A 24,887-nucleotide genomic window follows, 5' to 3' on the forward strand; every position below is an offset into this window, starting at 1 on the left:
GCATTGCCTGCTATATACGAAATGAAGTATAGCCTGAAGGGCATAGTTGTTGGGCTACTGGACTGAAGGAACATGATTGCGAGTGGTGTGCCATGCTATTTGCCGAACCTGGGACATTTTTAATGTGAAGCGGCTGGCTGCACGGCGAGCTTCACTATATTCTATAACCACTGTTTGCACCCGTGACTTTGCTGTCCATTACATATGTCTCGGAAATTACATGGAATGTAGGCTGAGGAAGAAAAATGAAGTTGCCCTCCTAGCTGTCTTTTCTCCCCCCGCAACATCCTTTTGTGGCGGTTGCTTGGCATTTTTTCTGGAATGCAAAGTTTTCTTTTGGGGCACGTGAAAGCACCTTTGAGTCGTGTGCATTGGGTCGGTGTGTGTGGCTTTGTGCAGGAGCGAGTGCTGACTGTGCTGAGTGTGGAGGTGCACGTGCGGACGCGGGGTGACCTGTTGCCCAACCCGGAGCAGGATGCCATCCATTGCGTGCTGTGGTGCGCGCGAGGGCACGGTGTCGACGCCCCCATTGAGGCCGGGGCCATGCACTGGGCCCTGTGTGACCCCCGGCTGCCAGACGTGGAGGACCTGGTGTCTGTGTCCCTGCGCCGCACGGGTGTGGCAGGGCCAGCCCTGCACACCCAGGTGGTGCGCACGGAGCGGGACCTCCTGCTCGCCCTGATCGATCTGGTGCACAGGTAGGGGGCGACAACCGGCTTTAATGCATTGCAGCATCTCTGGATTTTAATTTTTTTCTTGCACATTTAATGACTGGAGTTACCGTAATAACTCGCGTATACCATGGACCCACATATCATCATCATCAGCCTGACTACGCCCACTGCAGAGGCCTCTCCCGTGTCTCTCCAATTAACCCCGTCCTTCGCCAGTTGCGGCTACCGTATTCCCGCACATTTCTTAATTTAAGGGTGGAAGTGCTGTGCCATTTGTGGCATGCTGCGCCAATTTGATCTCCTGCACCAAGCTGCGCCTGAACGGCAATTTACGCCCATTGCAAGTATACTGAGCCAAATTTAGCCGAGTGTTATTGTCGGCTGTGCAACACTGGGCGCTCGCTACGAAACGGACGCAACCGCATTCGCATTGACAGTTGTGTTTGCTCGTGGTGGTCGGCGCGGCTGTCACGAGAGGCTTGTACAAGCATGAGTAAAAATAAGTACTTTTAACTATTATTTGGTAATATAACTTGAGTGCGGCTGGTATTGTTAACTTACCTCGCATAGTAAGCTGTATTTATTGTGCGGACAACAAGATACCAGGTTCACTCGCATAATTTGGGCACTTTTTTCAAAAATTTAGGGCTCCAAAAAGAGATGCGGAGATTTCGCGAACTTGTACTAAAAAAATTCCATCATCGTCATAATGCACATACGTCGACCCCCCACTCGCACCCCTCGCTGGTAAAAAAATCCATATACAGGTCGACGTAACCCCGTCCCCGCGGGATGGTATGACGCCGCATGCGGAGCTCTAAGCAATAAACTTGCAAAGATACAATCGCAGAGCCAGCAGTCAGGAGCCAATGGAGATAAACGGCATTAAAACTGCGTCCTTGCGATAGGCCCGGCTGACTGTCGGCAAACCGAACCACCAGTGGTTCGGTTTTTGGGATTCTGGACACCTTGTCCTGGAAAACAACTGCCAGCACGAGTGGGCCGGGTAAACGGCGCACGAATATAATTTTCTTCACCAGGGCTAATTTAACAAATGAATTACAAACTTCTTAGACGTGGAGCTGCCAGGGAATGGGAACTACTCGCTGTGCTCGCACCTCGTACGCAGCAGCTAGGACATTGCTTTGGCTTGGCCTGGCCAATTACGTGGTTACATCTTATGTTTCTCTATGGTTACATCTTCACAGCGGCGCGGCTGGCATCCCCTCGCTGTTTGCACCTTTCACAGCCGTACGCAGTAACACGTTCGCGCCGATCTTCCGCAGCCTGTCTAGCGTGCACCTGCGTGCACGCTGGTGCATTTTTTTTTCATATATGTTTGGGTAATAAATTCTGGGTGCGCCGCAAGGGCACAAGTTATGCGAGTAAATAGGGTTAGTTAGCCCCCTTCTTGTTGGTTTGGCTGCGGCAATTTTCCGAATTTTAAAATTCACTAGTTGGCGGCTATTGATTTTTTTTTTTCGGTCCTGACATAGTGTATTCGAGATTCTGCTGCTCTGTTTTGACGGTTTGGTTGTGGCTATTAAAAAGTTATGCAGAACTGAAAGGCTTTAAATTTTACCAAGCAAGTCCTGTTGCTCGAATTCTCGGCACAGTGCTATGTGACAGAATCGGGCGAACAGTGCAGGTCCTTTTTCTTTGTAGTCTTCACTGGAATGATGCAATTAAGTGGATTGAGTGGGACAAATTTTGGTATCAAATCTGTTTTTATACTTGTTTCTGTGGTGAGCGAGCTGACACTTGTTGCTGGTTTTGTTTTTAATGGTTAACGTCAAGGTCTCTATATTTTATATGGCAGCAGCTAGCTCTAGTCAACTTTACTTCTAGACATTATATTTACTGCAAGCCAATAACCACCTGTGATCCATTTTTCACTTGTTTTCTCTTATACATCCAGTAGTAAACTAGCCTGAAACAGTTTACTTTAATTGTCTCGGCTAATACTTTACCACTAGTGTCATAGCCATATATGTGGTGTTTTTGCAGTCAAGTGCCCTGGGTTTGTTTCATACAAATAAAACTGTCCCCATTATGTTGTTCTATTCTTTTTTTTTCTGAACTGAAATTAATAACAGCTGATGTTATGTAGCTACTGCTTGTAGTAGCTGCCACATGTGTTTTTTTTTTCATGAACCCTAGCGAATATCTTGAGAACAATTGCAGTCCTTTTAATTCATTCTGGTGTATGGGATTCGTGATAAATATTTATGCAGTTTTTGGACTAGTTGCAAATAAAGTTGCTCTCAGTCGCAATTTAAATGTCGCCAATGTGCTCCAAATGCTCCGAAATAGCTTAAAAATTGCTCCAAACCTGCTCCAAAATGGGACTTTTGCTGCTCCAAAGCTGCTTCAAAATGGGAATTTTGCTGGTCCAAAGCTGATCCAAAATAAGACTTTTGCTGCTCCCGTGCCTGCTCCAAAAAGCTGGAGCGTGCTTCCACCCCACCTAACTTTCTGCCGCCCCCTGCTATGCTTGCCTTCGCTTGGAATCCACTCTGTTACCCTATGAGGTGTAATTATTGGAAAGCAAAAACGGAAAAAAAGTTTTAACTCGGTATAATGCGAGTAATTAAAGGCAGTCACTCGGAAGACATTCCGGAAGTCGTGGAAACCGAATGCCCTCCGACTACTGTTTATGTATGCCCGCTCACTGGATACGACGCGTGTAGTGTGAATGGCAGGTACAGAGGCGCCATGCTCGAGCCTACTCGAGGTTAGGGCCACGAGCTTGCACAGACCGTAGTTGCGACATACTTACTGGTGCGCATGCTTCAGAGGTGTCAGTAGTCAGAGCTTTAGTGTTTGTAGTCGTCATGTGTGCTGTCTTCCAAGGGGCTGCTGTTCGATATCTTTTCATAGAAACATGTTTTCGGTACCGCCAACTGCATTGGGTATTCCGCATTTCTTGAGATAAAATTGACAAACTCTTCAGGAATGCTGGCCTAAGTGTCCACGATCCAACTCTACAGCGTGGCTGGAGAGGCCCGTGTCTGGCGGCTGTAACTGCTGGCTCTCCCTACCTCATCCAGACCACGTAGCAGCGTTTGGCGGGGTTCCGATGCTTTTGGCAGCTACGATTACTCTCCTTTTAAAAGCAGCCGAGTGATGCTTTGCGGTCCTTACACCATACGAGGTGCAATCGTTCTGGGTGTCACAAGGTCAGGTCAGCGTGGTGAAATGGCGTTGAAACTGAAACTTCCAGCCAACGCCGTCACTAGATAGCGCCTCCTCTCGCTGGACACGTGATGGTGATGTGGATTTTGTCCGAAAATTGTTTGGATCTGCATATAATACGAGGTGGAAATTCGATGTGCTAAAATTTGGAAAAAAAAGCTTGTGTTATATGCGGGTTTTTATGGTAGCTTCCTAATGAAGTGATGGCTATACCACTTGCCTAAGCATGCATACAAAAGCTTATTGAAAGTATTTTTCAGTGAGGTTTTTTTCAAGAATTCAGCTGTTTTCTTTGATATGCATACGCTGTTGTATGAATTGTTTGATACATCTTTTTCTTTTCATCACTATTCGCTGATGGAATCACACATATATACCGTATTTACTAGGCATGTGCAAATATTCAGTAATTTAGAATATTTAGCCGGATAGTAAAGTATTCGAAGTTTGATGCGATCCAAATGTTTGGTATTCAAAAGTTTGAAGTATTCGTTTTGAGCCAATTACGTTTTGCGGCTCGAAGAATATGTTGATGAAACAACGGTTGTCGGAAACGCGTCATTTTGGCGGTAAAGTTCCAAAAACGATGAGAGTCCTTTCTGTTTTGCGGCTGATTCTCTGACAGAGATTACATCGTCCGCAGGCGGGGCACGCCGTGCCGCTGACGAGGTCGTGCATCATGCCGATCTCACAGATAACAGCGCTTCCGCGATCGTTTTTACGCTTTTTTTGGCCGTTGAACATCTTTATCTTTCGCTCAGATGCACTGACGAAGTCATGGATGCTTCGCAAGAAGCTTGAGGATCCAAATGGTGCATCGCCGTTGCCGTAGTTATGCCTAGCAGCAGACGAACCTCCCGTCACCGGAGCTCTCCGCTTGCACTTGGGGCGTCTTCCTTTATACTGATGCTTTGTCAGGAACTTGCGTGAACGAAAATCTCGTTTCTCAGTCACATCCATAGCGGAGAAAGGAGAAAAACCCGGGCAGAAGCGTTGGTTCACGTCTCGGTGGCGGCAGAACGAAGAAAGAGCGTCTGCGTCCGACCGTGCGGTGGAATGCTCGTAGCCAATGGAAGGGCTCCGATTGTACCACGTGATTTGAAGGGCCAGTCGCGACGCTCGACTAGGGCGGGAAACGATCTTTTTTTGTATTTTTATCAAGAATGCGCTGCTGCCGAAGTGGCTTCTGGTAGAAGAGGGTTAGGCCTACTTCCCCGCGGAAATTCAAGAGCGGGTGACGCTGTGGAGTGAAATGGCGCGTTCCCGAAATTTGGTCAAATTCGCACTTTCGCGAGCCACCGCGAGTGCTTTAATTGCATTTTTTACTAACTTCCCATTGATTATCGGCTTTGATTTTTTTTTATACATAAAAAAAGAGGCTTGGGGGAATACAGAACGCAAGAAAATACAAAATCGACTTTATCAAAAAAAATTGCGTTTTTTTTCACCCGCATCTCTCCTTAAAATATTGCCACGCGCCCAACGCGCCGCGCGGCCTCCGCGCTGAGTCGAAGACGACGACGAAGCGGCGGTGGGCTCTCGTGGCACGCTGTTCTGTTCTGTGTCGTGGAAGCTGGCTCCATAATTAAAAGAAGGCTCCCGGTCTTGGGTTCTTCCCGACGTCTACCTTCACGGCTCCTCTGGTCGTGACAATATAAAAATGGTCGCAAATTATTTTCATTTGTGGAAGTCACATACACGTTAGAAGCGGGGCTTGTAGTTTTTTTTTCCATTACCAATATCAGGCGCGTTAGAATCGGGGCTTGAATTTTTTTTTTTTTTTTTTTTTGGTGCTGTAAATTGGGTGCGCGTTGGAATCGGGGGCGCGTTGGAATTGGGTAAATACGGTATTCGCTTCAAATTCGCTCTGAAAAAAAAAAAAAAAATACTGTTCGCACATGTTCAGTATTTACTGTAATGAAACTTGAGTTTCAATGCCACACCATTAAGGGTCTGTTGTCTCAGAAAAGCTGGCATCGTTGCTGAAATTGTTGGTAGAGAGTGAAAGTATTTGCTTTTGTGTTTGTTGCATGCTGAGGTGTGTCAGTCTGTGCAGTTTATATGTCAGGAGCAGTGGTGAAGCTTCCTTGTAATGCACGGCATAGGTCATGGATGCTTCACAAGGTAACTAGTGCAACCTTTAACGCAGTGGTAGGTGTGCGCTAAGACATTTTAGATAAGCCCTATGCTGTGAGAGGGCATTAAATGCATGAGGTTTAATAGGTGCCGCGTCATGGATTTCACGCGACTCTGTCTTAAGCATAACTACTGCTTAGAATGTGTCCTAATAAGGTTTTACTGTAGATGTGTGCCCTACTTTTATAAGAAACGGGTGTTAGAATAGCAGATGAGGGATTTTTACCATAGCTACAGTGCCACAGATGGGACACAGCGAGGAAGACGCAATCTCAAACGTACTTGGCCAACGGGCTTTCATGGTATATTTTGCTCCGGGCACTGCTTTGCTCATACGAGCAGAAATCATTATTTTGGAGCGAGATTGGTTCGTGGAGGGCTTTGGACGCTGGGCGGGAAATTGCGAGAGGGTGTGACTGCCAGTTGGAGGGCTGTGGCAGACAAGTGCCCCCTGCATTTGCAGGTGGGACCCCGACGTGCTGCTGGGCTATGACGCGGAGCGAGCCTCGTGGGGCTACCTGTGTGAGCGGGCCGAACAGCTGGAGCTGGACCTCTATGCGCGGCTGTCACGTGCCCCGCCGCCTCCTGGCCGCAAGGAGTTCGTGGGACGCATCCTGCTCAGTGTGTGGCGGATTTTGCGCAAGGAGGTGAGGGTGGGGAAGGCCATTGACCACTGACCAGTCCCCCTGCCTGCTCGGAGCAGGTCGGAAGTGAGGGAAGAGAACAAGAAGCGGAAAATATTGAACACTTAAGTGGGAACAGTTATGTCTGCTGTCCCATTTGTTGGCTTCTTTCATTTATTTATACAATTTATACAGGCACCTGCAGCACCCAGGGGCATTATAGCAGGGGGGACAATAACAGTAAGCATATACCTAAAATGAGCATGTCACAATACTGAAAGTAAACAGTAAAGCACATTCATTTAAAAATAAAATACAACGCGTCACTCAATTGTCAGTACAAGAAAACAAGTTTGAAAGGGTGGAAAGCCTCTACAACAGATTGGACGCCAGGAAAGATTGAAAATGTTTACCCGTTTTACACTGTTCTATGCTCTTGGGAAGCCTATTCCAATGTAAAGAAGTATGAAGAAAAAAAAAAGAATTACGAAACACATCAGTTCGACATCGTATTACAAGAACTTTCAACTTATGATCGCGGCGTTCAGAGATAAATTGTGGAGGTAGAATGTACAAGCTCTTGTTTATTCCCATGAGATCAGAGTAGATTTGGAAAAAAAGTTCTAACTTTGCTGTTAGTCTCTGGTGAGCTAGTGTTTTCCACCTAAGGTTTTCTTTAACTAATGTGATGCTACTACGGAAGTTATAGTTGCCAGAAACAAACCTGGCAGCACGGTTTTGGATGCGTTCAAGTTTTTCCACATGATAAGAGCTTTGAGGGTCCCATGCCGCACAAGCTTACTCGAGTATTGGACAAAAATTAGTTATGTATAGCTGTTCTTTAACTTTTATGAGGGCTTTATAAAAATTTTGTCTAATGAAGTTTAGCGTTCTAGATGACTTTAAGGTTAAATATTCTAAGTGTCGGTTCCATGTCAAATTTTCTGAGAAATAGACCCCTAGATACTTGTAATGTTGGACTTTTTCAAGCGGTAGCCCGTCCAAATTCGTCAGCATGTATACCCTGCTGGGGATTAGGTTTGATTGGAAAGGTTTTGTAGCCCAGTGAGGAATTACAGCATAGTGTGTTGGCCATCACGAGCACGACACGCAAAAGCCATGTATGATGATGGAGGCTTCAACTGACTCAAGGCTCTTGGCACATTCTGTGCATCCTTTTGAATGTCATAGTAGTTGGAACTAGACGTCGAGGGCAGAAAACAGGGCCATTGTTTGTGCGTTCATTCTGTTGCACCAGTTGGATGTGATGCAGGAAAAATTGAAGCAAATGTCACAGTATAGGGTGGTTGTACAGTTGAACCTCGATGTAATGAAGTTCGTGATGAAACCACTGTTTTAATTTGTTAGCGTTACTTGGCTCATGTGTGGTGCGGACAGGAAGTGGGGACTCTTACCCGAGCTTACCAGAGTTACTTGGTAGTAACTCTGGTAAGCTTGGGTAAGCGTCCCCACTTCCTGTCCGCACCACACATGGTAGTAACTCGGGTAAGTTCAGAGGAGGGCCTCGCAAGCTGCAGCCAGTAGGAGGAAGCTCGGGTAAGTTCGGAGGAGCGTCACAGCAGCTGCACGAGAGGTTGCTTGCGAGGAGCAACGTGGGTCGCACAATCCCTCCTGGTGGCTGTGATACAAACAACCACCTGCCAGTGCAGTGGCGCATCTCCTAACCACTGCGCTGGTAGTGGTATGAGGACTCGCCGTCATCTATGAATGTTATGTAGAAAATGACAAATTCATCATATATGAGCATTAACCCATGGAGCTCCGAATGATGTGTGGTCTGGTGGCCAACGCGAACTAAGTTATGCATATGCATAAACCACAGACGCACGAACGGGGACAGCAGTAAAGGCACAGTGCTTTCGCATTCATAGCACGTAAGCAGACTTATGTGCCTTCTGTAGATTTTTGATTTTACCGTATTTACTCGCATAATAGGCGCACTTTTTTTTCCAGAAAATCTGGCTCAAAGTTTAAGGTGCGCCTATTACGCGGGGTAAAATTTCCGGAAATTTTTCGACTTGCAAAATTGAACATACCGCATAAAAGTACACGTGTACGGGCTGCACCCTATTTTCCCGAAGGAAATATTAAAAAAAAAAATCCGGGTAAGGGCCGCACCCAAACTTTACTCAACCCGCGCGGGAACAGCCTTCGAAATGCACGTGCCGTGGCCTCCGTGATTGGCTCTGGCTGCGAGCAGTGGGCGCATGATCGCGGGGGCCACACACGCGCTCAGGAGCTTCCAGTTGCCGCCTACGGATGGCGCCCGAGGCCGAGCTCCATCGAGAGCTTTTGCTAGCCATATCAGCATCGTCAGCTTCAGTTTATGTATTTTGTTATTTTTTTTTGTGGCTGTCAATGGCCTGGCATCTGTGGTAGCGTGTTAGTTCTTCCTAGTTGTGGCTTTCGTGTGCTGCCGTTGAGCGTTGCCATTTTAGCACGACAGGCAAGCACCTTAATAGCTACTTGGCTGGTAGTTTGTTCTCGAACACAGCAAGCATGCGGCAGGCCGGAAATTCGACGTGGCCGAGAAGTGCGGCAGTTGCGACTGCAGCATGCCAAAATTTTCGCATGCGACTCCTATCACCGAGGTTTTCGTGGGCCAAAGTCGGGAAGGTTTCCGGCTGGTGATGAAGCTTTCCAAACAGACGTTTAAAGTGAGCATCCCTGAAAACTGTGCGCGGCTGTTCCACGGGATGTCGCTGTACGTGCTTTGGGTCCGCAGCAGCTGCGATGGCAGCAGCACTAGTGAGGAGTAGTAGTCAGTTCAGCAAAACTTTGTTAAAGTAAAGAAATGGTGGGAGGGGGGTCGTCAGCTTGCAATCCTATAAATACAGTATTCATCACAGTGCCAAGTTCGGGGTGTGCCTATTATACGCGGAAATAAAAAAAATCTGATTTTTCGCGACCAAACAGGGGGTGTGCCTGTTATGTGAGTGTGCATATTATGCGAGTAAATATGGTCGTTTCTTGCGTCCTTTGAAATGCATTCCAGGCAAGAGCGTATGTACTGGCGGACAAAACGGTACATGCCCCGCCAATAACACCGAAGGCGTAGGCGGGTAAAAGTTTTTAGCAGACCGGCATGACTGCATTGCGGGTTGTCGTGATAACTGGCACAAATGGCGGAGCGGAGATGCCTAGGAATCACGAGCAGCCATTTGCGACCATCGGGAAGGTAGTTCCGACGGTACAGGAGCTGGTCACGCACGACAAAGTGATGGGCTTGACGACGGAGCGCTCTAGAAGGGAGGTGCGCTGAGCAGTTGGCTAGGAAATCCAGAAGAGAAGTGATCCAAGGATCCTTGCGCTGCTCAGAAGCCATATCAATAGTGTCGAGAGAAGGTGTGAGGCCGGAAATAGATGATGGGTCAGGGTCAGAGGTCACAGGGGAGCGCGAGAGGGCGTCGGCTTCGGAGTGTTTACGACCAGAACGATAAATGACCCGAACGTCGTAATCTTGTAAACGCAGAGCCCAACGAGCGAGGCGGCCAGATGGATCTTTGAGTGACGACAGCCAACAAAGGGCATGGTGATCGGTAATGACATCGAACGGGCGCCCATATAAGTAAGGACGAAATTTTGTGATCGCCCAAATAATCGCCAAACATTCTTTTTCTGTGACGGAATAATTGGTCTCCGCTTTTGTGAGCGCACGGCTGGCGTAAGCAACAACATACTCATTGAAACCAGGTTTCCGCTGAGCTAGAACGGCACCGAGACCAATGGCGCTGGCGTCTGTGTGCAGTTCTGTAGGCGCGGAAGGGTCGAAATGGCGCAAGATCGGAGGAGAGGTGAGGAGCTGGCGCAGCGTTGCAAAAGCTTCGTCGCATGCAGGGAACCAAGCTGACAAGTCGTGGCTACCAGCGAAAAGTTGCGTCAACGGGGCGATAACGGCAGCAAAATTCTTGATGAACCGGCGAAAGTAGGAGCAAAGGCCAAGAAAGCTTCTGAGTTCTTTCAGGGATGTGGGCTTCGGGAAATCAGCAACTGCGCGGAGCTTGGCAGGGTCCGGGAGTACACCATCCTTGGACACGACGTGGCCTAGGATAGTCAGCTGTCGGGCACCGAAGCGACACTTTTTCAAGTTTAGCTGCTGTCCAGCGTCACTGAGGCAGCGAAGAACACTCGAGGCGAAGAAGATGAGAAGGAAAATTCTGGGAGAAGATGACAACATCGTCCAAGTAGCAGAGGCAGGTCTGCCATTTAAGCCCACGGAGGATGTTGTCCATCATACGCTCAAATGTGGCAGGCGCGTTGCAGAGACTGAAGGGCAGCACATTAAATTCATACAGCCCATCAGGTGTGATGAAAGCTGTTTTCGGGCGATCGACTTCGGCCATCGGCACCTGCCAGTACCCAGAGCGCAGATCCAACGAAGAAAAGTACTCTGCTCCCTGCAGGCAATCCAGCGCATCATCTATACGAGGCAGGGGGTAGACGTCCTTCCGAGTAATTTTGTTTAGCCGGCGGTAGTCTATGCAGAATCTAATGGAGCCGTCCTTTTTCTTCACGAGCACGACCGGAGAAGCCCACGGGCTGTGAGAGGGCTGGATCACGCCGCGGTGTAGCATGTCGTTCACCTGTTCATCAATGATGCGGCGCTCGGCGGTGGAGACACGGTAGGGGCGTTGGCGCAAGGGTCCATGGGTGCCAGTGTCGATATGGTGGCGAACCGCTGCTGCACGAACCAACGGCGCTTGAGGGGAGTCGAAGGATGCGCGGAAGCGCTGCAGCAAAGCGATGAGCTGGGCGCGGTGGTGAGGTGGTAGAGCGGCATCGACAGAATGGGAAAACATATCCGAGGAGGACGGGTCGGCGATGTCGGCGGGAGGAGTGAGGGCGTTGATGTCATGGGCGGCAGGCTCATCAAGGACAGGAGAAGCGTCGTCGAGATCGATGACATCAACTGTGCCAAGCGATTCTCCCCGAAGTAAAGTGGTGGGGAAAGGCAACGGGTTCTCGACGTACATGGCACCACAACCACCAGAAAGTGTGAGCACAGCATGAGGGAGCATGACAGATTTTCGGTGCGCACAAAGAGGAGAGGGTGAATAAAGGACAGTAGCGTCAGAGAGGGCAGCACAAGTCAGCGGCACGAGAACAGATGAGAAAGATGGCACGTCGACGTCGTCAGCGACGAGAATAGGCGCGGCGGTAACAGGGGAGACGTCCAGAAGAGGATCACACAGCGGCGACAAATTAATTTCAGCACGTGCACAGTCAATGATGGCGTGATGCGCGGACAGAAAGTCCCACCCGAGGATGATGTCATGAGAGGAGCGGGTTAGAACGAAGAACTCAATGGTGTAGGAGAGGCCTTGGATGACGAGGCGGGCAGTGCACGCTGCGAGAGGGCGAATGGGGTCAGCGCTGGCGGTGCGAAGCGAAAGGTCCGAAAGCGGCGGCATCACTTTTTTTAGTCTGCAGCACAAGTTGCGACTAATGATGGCACGGCAGCACCAGTGTCAATGAGCGCGTCAACAGTAACACCTTCAACGATCACTTCAATAACATTCGTAGGAGCGGTGATAGGGCTTGAGACGGTCGTCGACGGCCGTTCTTGCCTCCGGAACTGCGGCGCCTAGTTTTCCGCATGGAGGGGTGGTGACCGGCGGCGCATAGGAGAGAGCGAACGGCGTCGAGGAGACGGCGACCGATGGCTGCGGTTGTAGAAGTCGGAGCTAGACAGGGAGGGATTCTGAGGAGGCAGAGCAGAAGAGACAGGTACGGAAGGCAACGGAACGTCGTACGTCGGCGGGCGCCCGTAGTCGTGAGAACCGGATCCGCGCGTGCGGCACCAGCGGGCCACGTGACCAGCGAGACCGCAAGCATAGCATATCGGGCGGTTATCTTGGGTACGCCACGGATTCATAGGGCGGGGACCGTTACGAGGCAGAGGATGGTGAGTGAGTGGCAGTGCAGGGGCGAGCTGCCGCTGAGGGTACACGGTGACAGGTGGCGAATAAGCAGGCACAACCGGCTGAGGGCGTGGCCGGGCGACTGCTTCTGCATATGTCAGCAGTGCAGTGACCAGAGGGGGTGGATTAGTGGGCGGCAGTACCTCAGCTACCTGCTCCTGGATGACACGCTGAATAGATGGCGACAGCGATGGCGTCGGAGTGGATTGGCAGGTAACCAGCGATAATTGACGAGCGACTTTCTCCCGCACAAACTGCTTGATGTGCTGAAGAAGTGTCGGCTGATCGTGGGCAGGACTGCCTGCTGCCAAGCTCGAAATGGTGTCGTCCTAGCAAGTGGTACGGCGGGTGACATGTCGCTGTTTGCGAAGCTCGTCGTAACTCTGACACAAAGACACCACGTCGGAAACGGTTTGGGGATCTTTAGACAACAACATTTGAAACGCATCGTCCTCAATCCCTTTCAGAATGTGTCGGATTTTGTCAGCTTCGCTCATAGATGGATTGAGCCGCTTACACAAATCAACGACGTCCTCGGTATAGCTCGTGAAGTTCTCGCCGTTCTGCTGGGCACGACTGCGCAACCGTTGTTCAGCACGAAGTTTTCGGACAGTGGGACGGCCGAAGATGTCAGTCAGGCTGGTTTTTAGAGCCGCCCAGGTAGTAAAATCCGCTTCGTGGTTGCGGAACCACAAATTGGCGACATCGGTCAAAGAGAAGATGACGTTCGTGAGCTTAACGACGTCATCCCACTTGTTGTAAGCACTCACGCGTTCGTAGGAGGCCAGCCAATCTTCTACATCGGTGTCGTCAGTGCCGCTGAAAATCGCAGGGTCGCGCTGACGGACGGCACCGGAACAGATGACAGCGGTGGGGACAGGTTGGGCCGAAGGTTCGGTTGTCGTGGTAGAGCCTGGTAGCCTGGGCATCGTGGCGTAGCTCCAGGAGAAGAGCAGGCAGCACCTCCACCAAGTGTAATGAGACGACTCGCACAATTAGTGTGAACGGCCGGTCTTTGTTCAAGCGGTGCTGTTCAGCAGGCCAGCGTTCGCAAGCGCGCTCCCGAGCTTCGTCAGCTTCGTCTTCTATCTTCTTCGTCTCCTTCGTCGGCGCTAGCTGCTGGGGCAGCAAACCCCAACTCTCTTTATTACAAAACCATTAAGTTTACTACGACTCCTGAAGGCTTCCCTCCGTAGTCTGCCCACCTCATCCTCATGCGATGAAGTCTCCTGCTCCTGATCCACCGAGCACATCACCGTGCACGCTGTCCTCTAGCTCGGCCGTGGTGCCCTCACCTCCCTCACCCTCCCCTCCCCAATCATAGCAGCGGTGCGTGAGCCGCGGCGGAGGTGGTGGCCGCTGCTGCCGCAGTCGCTCTATCAGTGCGATTGCGAAACGTTTCTCCGCATTTGTGACTACAACTAACGAGATTTCTGTGAACGTTTTTAAGCTAATTTCACCGACATTTATTTCTTAGACTGGTTTCCATTCTGTGTTGTCCGTTCGAGTCTTCTCGTGAAAACTGCGTGTAACAATAACCTGGATGTAATGAATAATCTCACTTTTGTCAGTTTTGTTATAACCAGGTTTAACTATGCATGAAAGGTTTCTCATTTGTGAACAGTGCTTTATATAACTCGCGTCCATCTCACCCCACCGTGGGGACTCAGTGGTTAGGGCGCTCGACTGCTGATCCCAAGCATGCAGGGGCTGTGTTTCGATGGAGTCTAAATGCAAGGCGCCCATGTACTGTCGCACTCAGTATGAACTGCAGTGTGCTCGCGTGGTGTAGCTCATACTGAGCGTGTCATCAGGGCATATTTAAGAACCCTTGGTGTTCAAAATTTCCGGACCCCTCCGCTACGGTGTCCCTCATAGTCGATATCGCTTTGGGGCGTTTATCCCCTTCAACCAAACCACGCCATCATGCCCAGTCCCATGAAGTGTGGACACAGTCGACGGTCGGTGAATTGCGTCCGGCCCACGCACACGTACGGTCAGTGGCACCATGCACAAAGCAAGCCAGAAAACCTGCACTATTTTGCGAGGGCCTCCTGCTTTCACATCCCGTTTTCACGAGTCTGCAAAAGCACATGATGGATCGCAGAGTTGCTCGACGCCATTAATGGGCTTCCGCTATGCTGCTTGGTTTCGTATTCAGTCCACTTCATGCAGTCACTGCAGCAATGATACTTTTTCGAGTGGTGCCACTTACCTCCAGCTATCCGTCGGGACTTTGAGATATCCACAATGCGTTGAGGAAATACGTTGAGGGAAGTGGCAAAATAAATGCACAGTGCCATGGGGATCGGCTCTGCTTCACAGAAAATTTCGGCTAAACTGATGTATTGAGATTATGATTTATAGGAAATTAAACTTTACTGAACTGAACTTCGCTGCTAGTTTTGCTTGGCGTTTCTTTTCAAATCACTCGTAATATCTTCATGAACGCAGGTGGGCAAAATAAAGCGGAACGTGAAGGTTTTATAAATGCATGATGTCATATGTGCCACTGAATGAAGGACAAAAACCTTGATGCAGCGAAGTTCGTGACGCAGCAAAGCTTTTTTCCGAAAAGTACTACTTTGCTGTATTGAAGTTCAATTGTAGTATCGTTGTGCATGTACTGTATTTACTTTCATAATTTGCGTACTTTTTTGTTCTCTAAATTAAGGCTTCAATAAAGGGGATGCGCGAATTCTGCGAAAATTTTGTGAGCACATCCTAAAATATTCTACAAAAGGCATAATGTGGTATATTGCCGCCAGCACGTAGACCGCCCAACTCGCACCCTTGGCTGGCGAAAAAAAAGTTGATTCCAAATATAAGACTCGTTGCACCTGCCGCCCTGTCTCACGTTATGTAGTTCCCTGCAGGATAGTGTGACAGCGCTTGCGCAGCTCAAAGCAGTAAACATGCAACAGTCGCATAGCCAGCAATCAGAGGCAAATGGAGCTAAGAGGTGATAAAACAGTGCCGTAGCTTGCGGCCCAGCTGACTGTTGGCAAACCGAAGAGCAAGCGGTTAGGTAGTTTCGGATTCCAGTGCGTGCACAGTTGTTCGCCTGGGAAAGTGGCCGCCAGTGCGAGCAAGTTGAGTAAACTGCGTGCAGTCTGTCCCCTCGCCACTCGTACCTTTGGTTGCTGCACACGGTAACGTGCCCGCACCGATCTTCCCAAACCTGCCTTGCATGCTCTCGCATTGCATGCTGGTGGTCTGGCGAAGCAAGGAGCACAAGATGCGAGAGTAATGGCTTTTTTTTTATAAACCATGCAAATGGTTATAACCATGGAAAAATGCTGCAAGAATTTCGTGCGTACTGTAATAGAGTTAAACACTCATTTTTTGTCAAATCGATTACAGGGTGGAATGAATTGCCGAAGTGTGTAGTGCATAGCCCGAATGTAGAAACGTTTGTTGATAATTTGAGAGCCTTTTGTATGTGAAACCCTTGTCTTTCTTGGCTTCTTTTTTCACATCATCTGTTTGCTCTTGCACGACGCTCGTGCATATCTTGTTTTTTATTTGTATCTGTGCTCACTCCTGCTTGGAGTCAAGCGACTCCGCAATATTAAATAAATAAACAAATAAATACATTAGGGATCCGCAAATTACGTGAGGGTGCAAGTTCAGGAGTAAATATGGTGCATTTGCAGGACAGCTTCACATTCCTCATTTTAAGTCCACTCCTAATGAATCTCTATCACCTTGCTCAGTTCGTGCTGATTTGAAATCAGAGATTGCTTTTCCGTAAACTAGTTAGTTCCTAAGGTAATTAGTCTTGATTAGTAAATGGTTAGCAGCTTGGTGCAAAAAAATTGCGTAATCTATAATGCATGGCTACCTAATCTAGGGAGTTATACATGCAATAATCAAACCATTTTTTCCATTTAACCTTACCAGTAATTTAAAGCACATGAAATAGCAGCTTTGAAGTTGTGAATAATAAGACTTTGAAGTGGGTTTTAACAGATGTGCTTTGATTATTGTAAACTATGTGCCTTTGGCTTCTGTTAGCAAAAAATAACATCTCTTATCTGTCCTAGACACTGAGATAACTCAAATTAAAGCAGCCAGGTGTTGAAAATTTTCATGCTATTGAACCATTTGCTCTTGTGCAAGTTCAGCCCACACAATGATTTGATTGGGATATTAGGGTCAGCATACTGATTTCCGCAATAAAAAAATTGGTAGAGTTGGAAAATAATAGCTGCAGATTCCAGAAATTTTGTTTTAGAAAATCCTTTTTTCGGGTCATTTTTGGATCCTTAAGACCAGTTTCTCTTCCTAAAAAGGGAAGCATTGGGGCTAGAGGCTAGATTGATTTCACTAACAAATGAAATGTAGGATGCCTTGCTACCCTGTAGTCAAGTATATTAAGGCGAAAGCCTTAAATGCCTCATACTGTTAGCAGCCATGTCCACAGTGGTGTGGGCAGCTGTGTGTGTTGGCAGATGTGTCCATGTGTCCACCCAGATGTGTGAGACAGTTACGGGCAATTTCCTTTCCTCAAATACAATTTTCATTTTCTTCACTCCTCAAATACAATTTTCATTTTCTTCACTACGGGGGCCCCTCTTTCTTCTTTCACTCTCACTTCACCCCTTCCTGTAGGGGGTTTCAGGTGTGTGTCAGGTGTTGATTCCTTTCCTCATCCTCAAAAAGCGTTGCGTTCAAAGGGCCACTGAAGGGGTGGTGGCGTTGTTCCGTGGACTCCCTGACAGTGCTACAGCACGCTGTCGCGTTCCCCTCCTAAAGGCGAAGCTTAAGCGTCATTAATTAGCAGTCAATTAGTATTTAGGCATTAATCAGTAATTAGCCATTAATTAGTGATTTGTCATTACTTCATCATCAATTATGTGTGACGTCAGCCAGTGGTGACGTCACCAGTGCCACAGAGGCAGTCAAAGTGGTGCGTAAAACGCTTTCGCCTCTACGCACTTCAGACAGTCAAAGTGCCCCCCTGAATTTTTGGCATTGGTGTTAGTTCATTTTTTTATATGCACTAGCCTCCTCGCTCATATTTGGTGTTTTGGCTTGTCAGGACCATTGGCGAAAAGCTTGCAGATGTTTTATCCTATGGTCTGGTTGTGAGTCGGGACACTGTGTGCGGTTGTTGTCAGGCAAACAGTGTGTGGTCACCATGTGTGCAGGTCACCCTGAACATCTACACCTTCGAGAACGCCTACTACCACGTGATGCACCGCCGGGTGCCCCTCTTCTCGTACCGCACCCTGTCCGAATGGTTCAGCCAGGACCTGTTGAGGTGAGCCAACGCATCGCATGTGCAGTGTTGGTGAAAAAAAAAAAGAGGGGAGGGGGCAGCACTGCACTCCGTTTCACACGTAGCAGGCAACTCTGCCAAAGCTAACGCTCCTGTTCGCGCTGGCTAAGTCCGCACTCAAAAAGTAGTTCGCCACACAACCAAGGCGAACACATTCGTAGCGGCAAATCTTAAGTGCCGTGACTGGCACCTCCTGGTCTTCGCTTTACCTCTTACCACATTTTCGTCCTGCGACTTGTCGAGATTTCGAGAAGCAAAAAGTACACGTGGCAGTATGATACGTGGTTGGTAGGGCGAATCGCTTCTACTAAATCCGTGCCCAAAAAGTATTTCACTCTCCGTGAAAATTATGGCCAGAGAGCCCGAACACTGAGCTCCTCACAGCTTCGACCGTCATTTTCAATGCTACCACATCGCTTTGTACCGCTCTCCGTATTCGTCCAAACAATAACTGGAGTTTCGAGAAGAACGAATGATACGTGGCGGAGTAATATGGTTTCGCGGACGCACTACTTCAGCAACCTCCGCAGCATTGCCTGCTATGTATGAAACGGAGTAAAGGTGAGCCGTGCTTGTGTATGTCAGAGTATGAGCTTGAGCTTTTCACATATACAGTCAGGCGTACTGATACAGTAAATGCTCGTTAATTTGGAAATCTGGATAATTCGAACAGCCGGCACGGTACCGGTTAACGCCCATGTAAGTATCTGGTGTTGGACGCTCACTAATTCAGATGCTACTCATCTCGCACTGGTTAATTTGAATGGCTTCTCGAAGGAAGGCTGCGTCCAGGTACGACTGGCATGGCAAGTGATCGTCACAGTAGCCCAGCTCAAACCTGATTTTCATACTGCAGAGTTTCCAATGTGCCTCTGATGTGTGTCAACAGCAAGTATGATGAAAGACGAACAGCCCCGTTCCTGTGAACTGTCCGATCACTCAGTTTGACAGTGTCTTATTGGCCGCGCATGAACCAGCCAATCGAGCTCAGCTCCTTGTCATTCCAGGCGCTGATTGGCGTCACTGTGCATTTGTCTCGCTTCCATCCGCTTGGTTCCTCTGGTGCACTGTAACTGCATGCTTATCGCATGCCATTCACTCTTTCTGCGGGGGTGCTTCCTCACATGCAACGCAGCTGCTTTTGAGAGAGCTCCACATCTACTGCGTCACGCTGTGAAGGATGCTGCGGAGGTGGCCCTTACTGTTTTGGAGCAGTTGTGCTTCAACACTCCCAACAGTGCGCACATGATAAAGCGTTGATGGAAACGTGAAAAACAGCTTCTGTCGCTCTGTTCTCATCTCAAAGCAGGCGATTTTCACCAAATAAATTTGCCATGATGCTAGCGGGTCTTGACAGTTTTCTGAAGGTCATTCGATAGCTCAAACTTTGCGACAATTCAGACATTTTTTGTAGTCCCTTGAAAATTGATTTAATGAGATTTTACTGTAAAGAACCTGACACTCACCTGAAGTACATTCGTTGCATTGAGAGTTTGCAGTAAGTGGGCAGCCAAAAAGTAAAAACTGAGAAAAGGCGACGTCTATTTCTTTAAAAAGTCTGCTATATGCAGCTGCCTCTTTGAAGCGGCCCCCGTCACAGTGGAGGTTAGGAAGGGCTGTTAAGGGGAGATGCGGTCTAGAAATGATCAAAAATGCGAAAATTTTCATTTTGCAAGAACAGCATATTCAAGATTAACACACTCTGAAGTTCCTGCCTAAAAAGTATCTGGGATAAATTCAACCTCCAACTACTAAATTATCTATAATAGTTTGCTCCTACCAGGCCAGGTAATGGCGATTTCAGAGTGAAATGCGGCAGGACTTCGCGCCCGTCGTTTCTCCCTATAACCGCATCCTCGATGGCCGCCATCCTGGTTTTGTCTGAAAGCTGGGCTCCTCACCCTCTACCTGGTATTACTAACTACTGCGAAATATTTTGTGAACGCCCGCATTCCGCAGTTTCTTTTAGACCTCTACAACGACTTCCAAATGGCTGGCATGTGCGCTTCAAATGCGATTTTGTCAGCTGCATGTTTTTTTGCCAACATGACTAGCTTTACAGAAGTTTTTGTTATGTTTTTATGAGAAAATTTCAATTAATCTTATACCGTTCAATTCAGAAAGAACTAAACTGCGGAGCTATGCTGTTTTTGTTTGGCTGAGTCGAGGATTTTGAATTTTGTCAACCATAATGTCGCCTAACTATGCTTCATAATTGGGATGCTTGGACAAAATTTAACATTTTTATATGATGATGTACTTGAACAACAACATAATTAGCATAGCTCCAGATGGCAGGTCTCTGGCTACATCCCCATTTCAATCGAAGCCAAGAAATGTAGAAATCTAGAGTGTCTGAACTACTCGTAAGAATTTAACTAATTAGGCTTCAGTTATTTTCCTATAATATCTGAACTGATTGACATATGCTGAAACTAACTATATAACTCCTGCTTGGACATACAGCATGTCTGCAGTATTCAATAAATAAAATAAATAAATAAATTTTTGAAAACAGGAAGAAGAAACACATGTACGCACCTAATTGCATTGCAACATCTTTAATAATAAAATGTACATTTCAAAACCTGCGTCTCCCCGTAAGGTGGAGATGCTTTCCATGCTTGTGAGAAGCACAAGCTTCTCAACTGTGGTGGCGAGTTTGTGACTCCTCCTCTTTTGCTTTACAGGGTGGTGCAGCTAGAGTTCTTTTATCTGAGGCACATGTTACCACTGGTCCAGTGCATGTTTTGGTGGTAGCAGGTCTTGCTGGTCCATTATCAGGTGAAGTTGTGACTGGTACATGACTTTGCTTTAGAACTCCTTCTTCTGCTGGGCAAAAACACGCGCATCAGTTTGTGCTTATACTGCAGGATAATCTCAGAGCCAGTTCGAAAAGCTCTTTATATGCTAATATAAAGAATTTGAACCCACAGCGGCATGAACAGATCAGCCTCGCTGACCACTGTGTTAGACCACCAAAGCCATCACCGCAGCCGAACACCCCACATTTTTAACTGCCAGTCCCTCGCACTGTGCTATAGATGTTGTCGTTTTGGTTGACTTCCATCCATGTGCAAGTCAGTCCAAGACCAAGAACACATGAGCACCTCCTGTATGAGCAAGCCCAAATTTGAATACGTAGCCACTTTGACGGTACAGTAGCCAAGTGGAAATCAAGGCATGACAGCCCCCGCATCAGTTGGTTGAGTATGGGCATGCATCCGAGAGCTCCAGCCACAAGTGTTTGTAATGGAACTACAGTGAAAGCTCGTTAATTCGACCCCCGTTAATTCGGAAAATCGGATAATTCGACGCGCACGCGAGGTCCCTACAATTATACATAGGAGTCTATGGGGCGAAACTCTCGTTAATTCGACCAAATTTTGCCGTGCGTCGGTTAATTCAACTTCACTCCGCAGCCCGCCAAGCCGGTGTGCCGAGAGCAAAAAGAAAAAAACACTGCCACGAGCGGGGCTACTGTACAGCTGATAGGCCATCTGTATGGTGATCGCCGTCAGCAGCGTGAGCGAGGGCGAGGGAAGCGAGGTTAGCGGCGGCCGAAGCGGCTGGCGTCTTTTTTTTTTTTGTGCTTCGCAGCAGTCGTGTTGGTGTCGTGTGTCGTCGTTTCCACGTGTTCTTGCTGCTATGATTGTGGTTGTTTAACCATAAGGCGGCGCCTTTTTTGGTAATTGCGCGCCTTGTCAGCGTGTTTATTGGGCTGCTTGCTGTTGCTGTTTTGTTGCGACTGAGAGAAGGGTGAAAGGAAATTGCACGGGCCTGCCTACTGGCTCAGCCGAGCAACCACCGCTGCCTAGTGCAGATAGAGGAGAGTTAGAAGATCAGAGGAAAGATAAAGAGAAAAGATAAGACGCCCGTGGCAGCAGCAACCGCGAAGCGGACGCTGGCTGAAAGAACAGATAAGCGGCAGAAGCCGCGCTCGCTTCACCTCCTCCCCGCGCTGCTTTCGTGTGGGTAGCGCACAGGCACGCGCCTCGCCTTTGTGTCCTGTCAGCTGACCGAGGATGCAATAATATAAGTGACAGGCGCTGACAACGGTGATTCGATTCGTCGGAAGGTGACGATTGTGAGCAGTTGCCCCAAATGCCGAAGTGCACGGTGAAAGAATCCGCAGAAGCCTTGTCCGTGCGGGAGGACTAATGTGAAAAAATCCCTGACGGTGCGTGTGCCGCGCAGCACCTGTCAGCTGTTAAGAGCTATCGTAGTCGCTCAAATTCGCTCGAAAAAGCAGGCAACGATAACAGATTTCTTTGCCAAATAAAGGTTGCGGCAAACATTTTTTTTGCTGTTCATTTGATAATTCGACATTCGGATAATTCAACAATTTTTCACGGTCCCGTCAGTGTCGAATTAACGAGCTTTTACTGTAGAACGCACCGCTATTGCATTGCACCTTGAAGGTGACTTAAGTGCCTCCATAATTTTTCTGTTTACTTACATGGGTCCTTGGCATCAGTGTAATTCTGAATCGGGAGGTCCGCAAGTGCTGGGGTGTGCTGAGCGCTAGTGCCATAAATGAAAGCTGGAAAAACGGGTTCCGTTACCGCCCACGCGCAGTGACGCATGTTTGAGCCGGGAGTCCGGGCAGGTTCTGAGCAGGTGCTCATTGCGGTTCGTGCAAAGTGCTGGTACCGGTAGCGCATGCAGCACTTTGCTCAATAAATACTAGTTGTATATGAAAAGTCATATATTAAATCACATAACACGCATCTTAATGGAATGAAACGCCTCAGAAAAAGTTTTAGTCATGTTTTAGTTGCTGTGGTAGACTAGAATGCTCTTCACACAACCTCAGCAATGATGGTCGCGTCACAATACTAGTGAGCGTTGTTTTGCTGGTGGTGTTTGATTACAGCTTGTGCAAAGTTTGGACATCGTGAAGGAAGGAGGCACATTCAGATGGAGGCCAAGTAGAAAAAGTGCTTGCATTATCTAGTCGGCATATTTGAGCAGGCACGCATGCCAACAACACATGTGCGCTGTGCTGGGCATGCAATATGGGTATTGTCTTGATTAAAGAAAAATGACCTGCCTTCTCCTTTCTCTTCGCATTTTTCTCCCCCATGGAAAGTTATTCTTGCCTGTACATAGCAATTTGAGCAGGTGCATTGAATGTGAGATAAAATCAATGAAAACTACTGGATGTCGAAAAATGAAGCTCTAGAGAATTAAGTGCAGTGTAAAGCGAAAGAATATACTAGAAGTAAAATTAAACACCGTAAAAACTTGCGTATAATACGGACCTGCATATAACCATCATCATCATCGGCCTCACTACGCCCACTGCAGGGCAAAGGCCTCTCCCATGTCTCCCCAATTAACCCTGTCCTTTGCCAGTTGCAGCCACTGCATCCCTGCAAAATTTTTAATCTCGTCCGCCCACCGAACTTTCTGGTGCACTCTGCTACGCTTGCCTTCTCTTGGAATCCACTCCGTTACATTTAAGGACCAGCAGTTATCTTGCCTTCACATTACTTGCCCTTCCCAAGCGTGTTTCTTCCTCCTGATTTCGACTAGGATGTCATTAACCTGCATTTGTTCCCTCACCCACTCCGCCCTCTTCCGAGCTCTTAACGTTGCACCCATCATTTTTCTTCGGATCCTTCGAGTCCCCTTGTCCCGAGTTGGGATTCCTGAGGGATGTGTGTGTGTGTGCAGGTGGCGTGTGGTGGAGCACTACGTGCTGCGTGCCCGGGGCAACCTGGAGCTGTTGGATGAGCTCAACGTGTTTGGCAAGACGAGCCAGATGGCCAGCATCTTTGGCATCCAGTTCCTCGAGGTGCTCAGCCGGGGATCACAGGTGCGCCCATCAGGAACACCGGGCCTTGGCCCACATCACATGGACGCCATGAAGCAGGCAGAGGGAAAGGGGGAGAACTCTATCTAAGTGGCCATTGTTGTGGTGGGGGAGAGGGAAGGAGGCATTGCACAAGGCAAGGGCAGACTCCTTCAGCCACACGAAGGCCGTTGGACTATGCAGTGTTTTCATGCTTTGCTATTTGGGACATGGTGCTATTTATTTCTTTTTTCCCGCTGTGTGTAATGTGTTCCTTTCTCTCTTGACATGTGGACGGCCTGTGTGAAGGGGGATTTCTGTGTATTTCGGTGACATCAACGGAAAAGTTGGAACTTGTCCTGTGTGTGCTTTCTTTTCTTCTCTAAATTCTTTGGCCCACTTTCATGTTCTGTGTGACTAAGGTAGGTTGTTATACTTGCTAGCCCAGCTGTGTACTAGGCATGTGCAAGTATTCAATGATTCCGAACATTCGCTCGAATAGTAATGTATTCGATATTTGATTCAATTCGAATGTTTGGTGTTCGAAACCTCGAAGTATTCGTCTCGAGCGAATAGTGTTCCTGGAACTCTTGCTGCGGGTGGTTTCAGTTCAGTGTACCTCCTCTGGTGTGGCACTGCGGCAAGCGTGCAACCAAAGCCCCCAAATCTGTGCCTGCAGTCTCACGCATATGCTGGAGCAGGTCCGTGCATGCTCTTGGCAACAGACGCGAGCAGGCGAAAGTGCGGCACCCAGATCTGCATCTGCCAGGTGTCTGCAGCCGTGTTACTCACAGTGCACAAGCGCTGTAACTGGCATGCCTGCGTGCATCAATAGAGAGATTTAGCATAGCGCAGTCGACTTCCGCGCGCTGCCAGTGTGCATACACTGATTGGTCCTGACGGGGCAGACTTGCAAATAGCTTGGGGCATCCTGCGCATGCACAGTAGCTCCTCGCAGAAGCGGATTGCGCTATGCTAAATCTCTCTAATTGGACGACGCATGGCTCCATTGAGCTCCGTGGAACAACTGACTGCAGCTTCCACAGCCACTCTTCTCTGCAAAAAATTTGCTAAACAGGTGTGATTGCATCAGCACAAAGGGAGCTAGCACGAGGCACGTGGAGATGGGTCCCCTTTCCGGTGCCTGATGCAGGGTGGCATTAGGCGCTGGAAAATTTTTTCGAGTACCGCAAAGCCCTTCCCCCCACCAATGGATTTAGAAGGTATATGGCTGCC

The 24,887-nt window shown here is 48.4% G+C and overlaps 1 protein-coding gene across 3 annotated transcripts in view; it reads left to right on the forward strand.

Moving 5' to 3' along the window:
* PolZ1 (DNA polymerase zeta catalytic subunit) overlaps nt 1-24,887 on the forward strand; it is a 146,692-nt gene that overhangs the window by 84,267 nt on the left and 37,538 nt on the right. For all 3 annotated transcript variants that reach the window (XR_016286455.1, XR_016286456.1, XM_089563980.1), the window contains exons 17-20: nt 400-698; nt 6,469-6,652; nt 17,724-17,836; nt 23,534-23,675. Coding sequence is in view for 1 of the 3 variants with exons in the window: in XM_089563980.1 (XP_089420106.1) it covers nt 400-698; nt 6,469-6,652; nt 17,724-17,836; nt 23,534-23,675 (738 nt within the window). In the remaining 2 variants the exon portion in view is untranslated. The remainder of the gene's footprint in view (nt 1-399; nt 699-6,468; nt 6,653-17,723; nt 17,837-23,533; nt 23,676-24,887) is intronic.

Source organism: Amblyomma mixtum, chromosome 10, assembly GCF_055824585.1.
Source record: "Amblyomma mixtum isolate Tamu chromosome 10, ASM5582458v1, whole genome shotgun sequence".
Classification (NCBI taxonomy): domain Eukaryota; kingdom Metazoa; phylum Arthropoda; class Arachnida; order Ixodida; family Ixodidae; genus Amblyomma; species Amblyomma mixtum.